Source organism: Phalangium opilio, unplaced genomic scaffold, assembly GCF_054372755.1.
Source record: "Phalangium opilio isolate 3A_F unplaced genomic scaffold, DU_Popi_V2 ptg000079l_1, whole genome shotgun sequence".
Lineage (NCBI taxonomy): Eukaryota > Metazoa > Arthropoda > Arachnida > Opiliones > Phalangiidae > Phalangium > Phalangium opilio.
In genome coordinates, this window is record NW_028324187.1 from 7282076 (window position 1) to 7292143 (window position 10068).

General features: G+C 37.8%; 1 protein-coding gene across 2 annotated transcripts; it reads left to right on the forward strand.

Moving 5' to 3' along the window:
* The first annotated feature begins 4791 nt into the window (after positions 1–4791).
* LOC149654591 (uncharacterized) lies at positions 4792–8867 on the forward strand. Of its 2 annotated transcripts, none has more exons than XR_016370656.1 (3): positions 4792–5236; positions 5317–6442; positions 6507–8867. XR_016370656.1 is itself a non-coding variant. In XM_089846157.1 (3 exons), exons 1-3 carry the CDS (start codon positions 5740–5742, stop codon positions 6801–6803), a joined length of 387 nt encoding a protein of 128 aa, XP_089702283.1. In that variant the 5' UTR covers positions 5711–5739; the 3' UTR covers positions 6804–8867. The 2 variants fall into 2 exon arrangements, 1 of the variants encoding a protein (XP_089702283.1); XM_089846157.1 differs by lacking the exon at positions 4792–5236 and having other exon boundaries at positions 5711–5798; positions 6412–6442.
* Positions 8868–10068: the final 1201 nt, after the last annotated feature.

Below are 10068 nucleotides of genomic sequence, written 5' to 3' on the forward strand. Positions count from 1 at the left end.
TTAGCTTCGCTTAGCTTCGTTTAGAGTCGTTTAGCTTCGTTTAGCTTCGTTTAGCTTCGTTTAGCCTCGTTTAGCTTCGTTTAGCTTCGTTTAGCTTCGTTTAGAGTCGTTTAGCTTCGTTTAGCTTCGTTTAGCTTCGCTTAGCTTCGTTTAGAGTCGTTTAGCTTCGTTTAGCTTCGTTTAGCCTCGTTTAGAGTCGCTTAGCTTCGTTTAGCTTCGTTTAGCTTCGTTTAGAGTCGTTTAGCTTCGTTTAGAGTCGTTTAGCTTCGTTTAGCTTCGTTTAGCTTCGTTTAGCTTCGCTTAGCTTCGTTTAGAGTCGCTTAGCTTCGTTTAGCTTCGTTTAGCTTCGTTTAGAGTCGTTTAGCTTCGTTTAGAGTCGTTTAGCTTCGTTTAGCTTCGTTTAGCTTCGTTTAGCTTCGCTTAGCTTCGTTTAGAGTCGTTTAGCTTCGTTTAGCTTCGTTTAGCTTCGCTTAGCTTCGTTTAGAGTCGTTTAGCTTCGTTTAGCTTCGTTTAGCCTCGTTTAGCTTCGTTTAGAGTCGTTTAGCTTCGTTTAGCTTCGTTTAGCTTCGTTTAGCTTCGCTTAGCTTCGTTTAGAGTCGTTTAGCTTCGTTTAGCTTCGTTTAGCCTCGTTTAGCTTCGTTTAGCTTCGTTTAGCTTCGTTTAGCTTCGTTTAGAGTCGTTTAGCTTCGTTTAGCTTCGTTTAGCCTCGTTTAGCTTCGTTTAGCTTCGTTTAGAGTCGTTTAGAGTCGTTTAGCTTCGTTTAGCTTCGTTTAGCTTCGTTTAGCTTCGCTTAGCTTCGTTTAGCTTCGTTTAGCTTCGCTTAGCTTCGTTTAGCTTCGTTTAGCTTCGTTTAGAGTCGTTTAGCTTCGTTTAGCTTCGTTTAGCTTCGTTTAGAGTCGTTTAGCTTCGTTTAGAGTCGTTTAGCTTCGTTTAGCTTCGTTTAGCTTCGTTTAGCTTCGTTTAGAGTCGTTTAGCTTCGTTTAGAGTCGTTTAGCTTCGTTTAGCTTCGTTTAGAGTCGTTTAGCTTCGTTTAGAGTCGTTTAGCTTCGTTTAGCTTCGTTTAGAGTCGTTTAGCTTCGTTTAGCTTCGTTTAGCTTCGTTTAGCTTCGTTTAGAGTCGTTTAGCTTCGTTTAGCTTCGTTTAGAGTCGTTTAGCTTCGTTTAGCTTCGTTTAGCCTCGTTTAGCTTCGTTTAGCTTCGTTTAGAGTCGTTTAGAGTCGTTTAGAGTCGTTTAGCTTCGTTTAGCTTCGTTTAGCTTCGTTTAGCTTCGCTTAGCTTCGTTTAGCTTCGTTTAGCTTCGCTTAGCTTCGTTTAGCTTCGTTTAGAGTCGTTTAGCTTCGTTTAGAGTCGTTTAGCTTCGTTTAGCTTCGTTTAGAGTCGTTTAGCTTCGTTTAGCTTCGTTTAGAGTCGTTTAGCTTCGTTTAGCTTCGTTTAGAGTCGTTTAGCTTCGTTTAGCTTCGCTTAGCTTCGTTTAGCTTCGTTTAGCTTCGTTTAGAGTCGTTTAGCTTCGTTTAGCTTCGTTTAGAGTCGTTTAGCTTCGTTTAGCTTCGTTTAGCTTCGTTTAGAGTCGTTTAGCTTCGTTTAGCTTCGTTTAGAGTCGTTTAGCTTCGTTTAGCTTCGCTTAGCTTCGTTTAGCTTCGTTTAGCTTCGTTTAGCTTCGCTTAGCTTCGTTTAGCTTCGTTTAGCTTCGTTTAGCTTCGATTAGCTTCGTTTAGCTTCGATTAGCTTCGTTTAGCTTCGTTTAGCTTCGTTTAGAGTCGTTTAGCTTTGTTTAGAGTCGTTTAGCTTCGTTTAGCTTCGTTTAGAGTCGTTTAGCTTTGTTTAGCTTCGTTTAGCTTCGTTTAACTTCGTTTAGCTTCGTTTAGAGTCGTTTAGCTTCGTTTAGCTTCGTTTAGAGTCGTTTAGCTTCGTTTAGCTTCGTTTAGCTTCGTTTAGAGTCGTTTAGCTTCGTTTAGCTTCGTTTAGAGTCGTTTAGCTTCGTTTAGCTTCGTTTAGCCTCGTTTAGCTTCGTTTAGCTTCGTTTAGAGTCGTTTAGAGTCGTTTAGAGTCGTTTAGCTTCGTTTAGCTTCGTTTAGCTTCGCTTAGCTTCGTTTAGCTTCGTTTAGCTTCGCTTAGCTTCGTTTAGCTTCGTTTAGAGTCGTTTAGCTTCGTTTAGAGTCGTTTAGCTTCGTTTAGCTTCGTTTAGAGTCGTTTAGCTTCGTTTAGCTTCGTTTAGAGTCGTTTAGCTTCGTTTAGCTTCGTTTAGAGTCGTTTAGCTTCGTTTAGCTTCGCTTAGCTTCGTTTAGCTTCGTTTAGCTTCGTTTAGAGTCGTTTAGCTTCGTTTAGCTTCGTTTAGAGTCGTTTAGCTTCGTTTAGCTTCGTTTAGCTTCGTTTAGAGTCGTTTAGCTTCGTTTAGCTTCGTTTAGAGTCGTTTAGCTTCGTTTAGCTTCGCTTAGCTTCGTTTAGCTTCGTTTAGCTTCGTTTAGCTTCGCTTAGCTTCGTTTAGCTTCGTTTAGCTTCGTTTAGCTTCGTTTAGCTTCGATTAGCTTCGTTTAGCTTCGTTTAGCTTCGTTTAGAGTCGTTTAGCTTTGTTTAGAGTCGTTTAGCTTCGTTTAGCTTCGTTTAGAGTCGTTTAGCTTTGTTTAGCTTCGTTTAGCTTCGTTTAACTTCGTTTAGCTTCGTTTAGAGTCGTTTAGCTTCGTTTAGCTTCGTTTAGAGTCGTTTAGCTTCGTTTAGCTTCGTTTAGCTTCGTTTAGAGTCGTTTAGCTTCGTTTAGCTTCGTTTAGAGTCGTTTAGCTTCGTTTAGCTTCGTTTAGAGTCGTTTAGCTTCGTTTAGCTTCGTTTAGCTTTTAGCTTTTAGCTAGAGTGGCTTAGAGTGGCTTAGAGTGGCTAGTGTGGTTTAGAGTGGTTTAGAGTGGCTTAGAGTGGTTTAGAGTGGCTTAGAGTGGTTTAGAGTGGCTTAGAGTGGTTTAGAGTGGCTTAGAGTGGCTAGAGTGGCTTAGAGTGGCTAGAGTGGTTTAGAGTGGTTTAGAGTGGCTTAGAGTGGTTTAGAGTGGCTTAGAGTGGTTTAGAGTGGCTTAGAGTGGCTTAGAGTGGTTTAGAGTGGCTTAGAGTGGCTAGAGTGGTTTAGAGTTGTTTAGAGTGGTTTAGAGTGGTTTAGAGTGGCTAGAGTGGTTTAGAGTGGCTTAGAGTGGCTAGTGTGGTTTAGAGTGGTTTAGAGTGGTTTAGAGTGGCTAGAGTGTTTTAGAGTGGTTTAGAGTGGCTTAGAGTGGCTTAGAGTGTTTTAGAGTGGCTAGAGTGGTTTAGAGTGGTTTAGAGTGGCTTAGAGTGGCTTAGAGTGGTTTAGAGTGGTTTAGAGTGGCTTAGAGTGGCTAGAGTGGCTTAGAGTGGCTAGAGTGGTTTAGAGTGGTTTAGAGTGGCTTAGAGTGGCAAGAGTGGTTTAGAACGGTTTAGAGTCGTTTAGAGTGGCTTAGAGTGGCTAGAGTGGTTTAGCTTAGCTTCGCTTCGCTTAGATTAGCTTCGCTTAGCTTGGTTTCGCTTAGCTTAGCTTATCTTCGCCTAGCTTGGTTTCGCTTAGCTTAGCTTAGCTTCGCCTAGCTTGGTTTCGCTTAGCTTAGCTTAGCTTCGCCTAGCATAGCTTGGCTTAGCTTAGCTTAGCTTAGCTTAGCTTAGCCTCGCTTAGCTTAGCTTAGCTTAGCTTCGCTTAGTTTCGCTTAGCTTCGCTTCGCTTAGCTTAGCTTAGCTATGTCTTTTCTCTGTAATTTCAACATAGTATAAAAAATTAAAATGTTCCTCCTACCATGGCTAAATAATTCTACATCAACAAGAAATTAGTGTTGCCCATTCACGTTTTCGCCGTTCTGTGTTGGTTGGCGACGAGTAGACCACTCTGATCAATACGGTAATCCAACTATAGGGCTACTTTATTCTGCAGTACTCGCTTCAGGGTCATTAATACTTTAGTCCAGGAATGACATTTTACGAGTTTGTTCTTTCCCCCATACCTAGTTCCAGTTTTTAAATACGGCATAAACACTATTCCAAGTATACATATTTTATTCCTGTTCGTTATTATGCCATGTTCCCATTATACTTTATTCCACCATCCCTTGTTAAACATTATGCATGTCAAAAATTCCTGTTAAAAAATTTAATTGTGAAATGGTAATATAAATTCGAAATGGAAATTTTAAATTAATGTTGTAATTAACTTAATAGATTTCCTTGAAAAAACCATGAGTTTCATCGAGTTTTCTTGTTTTATACTTTTCATGCAAAATAAAATTGGTTTGAAACCTGTGAAACCCTCGATATTATGGTATAAAATTAATCGCTAAATTATGAGCGTAAATAACTTAATAAGTTTCCTTGAAAAAACCATGAGTTTCGAGTTTTCTTGTTTTATACTTTTTTATGCAAAATAAATTTGGTTTCAAACCTGTGAAACCTTTGATATTATGTTATAAAATTAATTGCTAAATTATGAGCGTAAATAACTTAATAGGTTTCCTTGAAAAAAACCATGAGTTTCATCGAGTTTTCGGTAAATTTATGCAAATTAGTATTCTTGTAGCAAACTTTTAAATTATTGGCCATATGCATGGGGAGGTTTGCTGGTGAATTTTATGCAAATTAGTATATTGGCTGCAAACTATTGAAAATACTGGCCTTATGCAAGAAAAAGTTTCAGAATTTATGCAAATTAGTATTTTGGAAGCAAACTTTCGAAAATGGCGGCCTTATGCAAAAAAAATGGTTTGCTGCAAACTTATGCAAATTAGTAGCGTCCAATTAGGGTTAGACATGAGCCAAATTCAGTTTAGTTTTATCAAAAGCGTATAGAAAACCATGGTTTTCTATACGCTTTTGGTTTTATATATTTATTTATTTATGTTGTTGAATACATGTAAGCTAAAAAATTTTCAAAGGAGCAATAACTTGCTTGTATATTACCATACGGAAGGTTTTGCAACCCGATTATTCTTACAGGACACCCAAGTTATGAGAGGCTAAACCTATAGCATCATCTTTCTTCATTACTATTTTTATTTTACTAATTTTCTAGTTCAGAACAGGAATAATTAGGCCGAAAACAAACAAAGATTTTGGAATATATTACACTTTTTATTTCAGAACTTTTATTTGATCCAGATCAACGTAAAACTGGATCCCCTTAAAATTAATTATGTTTCATAGGAATTAGTTTAACCACATGTTTATATTGTGGTTTTTCCATCTGTAGGAATCCATAAACTAAGGTACAACTTTTTAAAAGTGGAGAAAAGTGTTATAGAAGACATTATTAAATTACAATTAACTAAATTATTAATTATATTAGAAAATAGAAGTCTGCCTAACTTCAGCAGCGCCATCTAGCGGTCCATGTTTGCAAGAAATAAACCTATTCATTCTGGGTTCTTTTTGGGGCGTTTCTTCGTGGAAATTGGCTGCTGCGATTTTCTGTCCGATCTTTTCTGGTAAATATTTCGATTTTATTTATATTTTAAGGGTTAATTTGTATTAAATACCAAATTTTTACTGCAACCGATCGGAAATTATGCGTTGCAAGTGGAAAATTTATGCTTAAACGTGCCAAATACGTTTGCTATTTACGACCAAGGCTTAGGGGCCCACGTTGGAAGTGCATCTAGATGGATGCCTAGAGTACTTGTGTCATTTAAGTTGTTAATAATTTTAATCTGTATTTGATTGTTTGAATTTTATTTTTTATAGGTACCATCTGTTTCCAAAGGAGAAATTTATGTTGGATTCTAGAATCACTAACTATTTTTTTGGCAAAAGGCACCCAATATTAATCAGGTCAAGGAACCCATTACAATCCCCTTCTTAATTGAGGTCTACACTTTGATTTTATCCGTGAAAGGGAATCTCATTAGCGAAAAAGACTACTTAGACAGCCTGTGAGACATTTAGGCAATTATTAGGGTATTTAGTTTATTATTTATTATTCTATTTATTGTTAGAAGGGAAGCGGCTTTGTGTCCTTGAAGTTTTAGGGATTTTTCTTTTCGCCAGGACATAAATAAAATCTTACTTATGGAATAGGTGAACACTGGTCCTAGCCCTCCCTTTTAAGAATAATGAACGCGTAATCAGGATTTCAAGGGTGAGATTCCCTTTGCGGTGTTAAGGTATCTAGTTTATGGTTTTAATTATAAATATTTTTAGGGGAAAAGCGTTTGGCAACTCCTTGAGGGAGTTTTGTAGGATTTAAATAAATTTATGATTTATGTTTAAGGTAGAAGGTTGCTTATACGCTTTGTCCTTTAAAAGTAAACACGATTTTAAGCGGGGTTTAAGGCGAGGCTTAGCTTTTTACGCTATTCTTTCCCTATTACTGTTACGAGTGTGCCTTTTATGCCAAAAAAATAGTCATTTGTCTTATGCCTGAACATTTTGCCGTTACGTCTAGCGAAAATACTCGACTGGATTTTCTAATTAAGGTAATTAATTTCAAGTTATTCGTGTGTCTTTTTCCAAATAGTAATTCGAATTTTTCTTGCGCAGGAAGAAGTGGACGACAGCGAGTGGACTCTCATTGGAAATCCCATGCTGTGGACGACAGCGAGTGGACTCTCATTGGAAATCCCATGCTGTGGACGACAGCGAGTGGACTCTCATTGGAAATCCCATGCTATGGACGACAGCGAGTGGACTCTCATTGGAAATCCCATGCTATGGACGACAGCGAGTGGACTCTCATTGGAAATCCCATGCTATGGACGACAGCGAGTGGACTCTCATTGGAAATCCCATGCTAAGGACGAAGTTTCCTGGTTTTGGGGGCTCTACAGCGGGCCTTAGTTTAAATTTTACGTTTCCCGATTTGTCCCAGGGACTTGTAAAATTTAAATTGGGCTCGCAAGGCTTACTTTGGGGGTGGTAGCTTAAGTTTAAAATTAAAGTGTCGATATTGGGGAAGGAACAAAAATAGTCGAAAAACACTTAGGGTAGTTTTTTTGACATTTTTTATGCTTATTTTTACAATTTTTTTTATATTTTTTAATAATTTTAATAAAAAAATAATTTTTTTTTGAAAAAAAATTTTTTTTATTGTATTATTTTCTTTATTTTTTGTAAAAATTATGAAAAAAGGGGTAAAAAAACTCCCTAAGTCCAGACTTTTAAAAAAAGAAACCAAGTCTAGTATCAAAATAAATTCAAGAAAAGAAAGAACGAGGTTTAAAGCAAAATTTATTCAATAAGAAACAAAAAAACCAAGTGTTTACAAAAATTTTCGAACAAAAAAATATTAAAGAGTTTGGTAAATTAAAGTTTGAACGCAAAAAAAAAATAATAAGTAGTTACAAATAAAATTTGCAAGAAAAAAAACTAAGTTAAGTGGTTACATGTAAAATTTGCAAGTAAAAAATATGTATTTTGTGTCTTCTAGCTTCGATGATTTTCTCCGCATCTTCGAGTCAATGTTGAGAGAGATAGCAAGTCCGGAAGAAGACATCGTGTAACGGAATCCAACAGAGAATTGTCATCAGGAATGATACGTAGCGAGTCCAGAACAGCGGAAATCATCGTGCAACGTCAAGGCAACAAAGGATGTCATCAGGAATGATAAGTCATCTGGAATGATCCGTCTAGAAATGAACAGCGACAGAAAAATCCAAGAATATCAGCTGCATCTATAAAAGAAAACATATTAATAACACATCTTAAACTATTGCCTACTTTTGGGCCCAACAAAATGGATTTAAATAATATAAGGAAAAACCCCCTAAACTAATTTAAAACTAAACGCCAGGTTTCCCTTAAACTAAATACATAGCTTGATAATGAAAATTTAAAATATCCCCTAATTTGATTTAAGGAAAACAGGTCATTTAAAACTATTCCCACAGATAGGCCCCATAAATAACTAGAATTAAATGGGATTAGGCTTAGGGCAACGGTCCTCGTGTCTTAAAATGATCTCTGCGGGACTTGATTTTCGAAATTCTGACACTTTAGCTCTAAATTAATTAATAGAAGCCCCTAACTAGTTTTAGGAAAACCTGCTATTTATTTATTTTAAAACTATTCCCACAGATAGACCCCGTAAATAACGAAATTAAATGGGAGAAGGCTTAATTAGGCCTAGGGCAACGGTCTACGTGTCTTAAAATTATCTCTGCGGGACTTTATTATCGAAAATCTGTCGCTTTAGCTCTAGTTTAGGGGCTATAATTAATTAATTTAATCTTAGGAAAACCTGCTATTTATTTTAAAACTATACCCACAGATAGACCCCGTAAATAACTAGAATTAAATGGAAGAAGGCTTAATTAGGCCTAGGGCAACGGTCCTCGTGTCTTAAAATGATCTCTGCGGGACTTTATTTTCGAAAAATCGGTCGCTTTAGCTCTAAATTAATTAATTATAGCCCCTAAACTAATCTTAGGAAAATCTGCTATTTATTTTAAAACTATACCCACAGATATACCCGTAAACAACTAGGATTAAATGGAAGAAGGCTTAATTAGGCTTAGGGCAACGGTCCTCGTGTTCGGCGGGACTTGATTTTCGAAATTAAATCTGACACTTTAGCTCTAAATTAATTAATAATAGACCCTAAACTAATTTTAGGAAAACCCTGCTATTTATTTATTTTAAAACTATTCCCACAGACAGAATCCGTAAAGTAACTAGAATTTAAATGGTACAAGGCTTAGGGCAACGGCCCTCGTGTTCGGCGGGACTTGATTTCCGAAAATCTGTCGCGATATCTCTAAATTAATTACGTACCCCGTTTAATATCTTTAAATAATATCTCCTAAACTAATTATTAAGGGATTCTCTCTTGTCCAACATCTCGTTGTAAAATTTTATTTATGGTACTTGATTTTTAATAAATAAACAAAATTCACTAACATTTAACACTACCTAATTAATTTAAATACTTGAAATAAAATAAATAATTTAAGGGGAGCTAGATGAGTTTGGATTATTGTAAAGGTTAGGCTTACGGACTGTTAAAGCACCACGAGGCGAAGCAATGGTCGCCAATTAAGTTGAAGAGCTTCGAATTCAGCTTGCGTCCTCGGCAAAAACGATCATCGAAATGGCGGAACGATCACGAATCGACTTCAAAAGCCGGCATCACGATCACCATCAGCTGAGCGCGAAAGGTTTCTCCGAGCGACCTTCTTCGACGGCTTCCAGGGAACGAAATGAACCGATTGACCTATGCCTGCAACTTACAACTGCGTAAATTTCCTGCGTCGGGGGGCGCTAAAAGCGGACTCGGGTGTACCATATCCCGGGCGCGAAATCCGAATAGCTGAACACTGCTAGGCCTAAATGAATGAACGCTAGGCCTAAATGAATGAACGCTAGTCCTAACTGAATGGACAATCATTACCTTTTACCATTAACATCTGTCGTGACGTCACAAGTCAATTACCTCGTTGACGTCATAGGTGACGTCACCGGATATGACGTCATGACGCGTCACCGGATATGACGTCATTACACGTCACCGGATATGACGACATGTCGCGTCACCGGATATGACGTCATGTCGCGTCACCGGATATGACGTCATGACACTTCACCCCCTGCTGTTTCCATACTGTTACCAACCGCTGGGACCCCCTGCTGTTACCCCATGCTGGGACCCCCTGCTGTTACCCCATGCTGGGACCCCCTGCTGTTTCCATACTGTTACCCCCTGCTGTGACCCCCTGCTGTTACAGGATATGACGTCATAGCAAAAATTTACCATGCTTTAGATGTCAGTAAATACGTAACAACGTATACAGCGCCCCTAACGGCAATTTATGAACTATATATTGCTTACACGAAAGTCTAGCAGAATTTATCATGCTTTAGATGTCAGTAAATACGTAACTACGTATACAGCGCCTCTAGTGGCAATTTATGAACTATATATTGCTTACACGAAAGTCTAGCAGAATTTATCATGCTTTAGGTGTCAGTAAATACGTAACTACGTATACAGCGCCTCTAGTGGCAATTTATGAACTATATATTGCTTACACGAAAGTCTAGCAGAATTTATCATGCTTTAGATGTCAGTAAATACGTAACTACGTATACAGCGCCCCTAGTGGCAAAT

Bases quoted from the DNA above. Each gene is read 5' to 3' on its own strand.
- LOC149654591 (XM_089846157.1), top strand. From the start codon at position 5,740: ATGTTGGATTCTAGAATCACTAACTATTTTTTTGGCAAAAGGCACCCA. The intron at 5,799-6,411 runs GTCAAGGAACCC...CGTTACGTCTAG, and splicing joins AGGCACCCAATATTAATCAG to CGAAAATACTCGACTGGATT. The intron at 6,443-6,506 runs GTAATTAATTTC...TTTCTTGCGCAG, and splicing joins GACTGGATTTTCTAATTAAG to GAAGAAGTGGACGACAGCGA.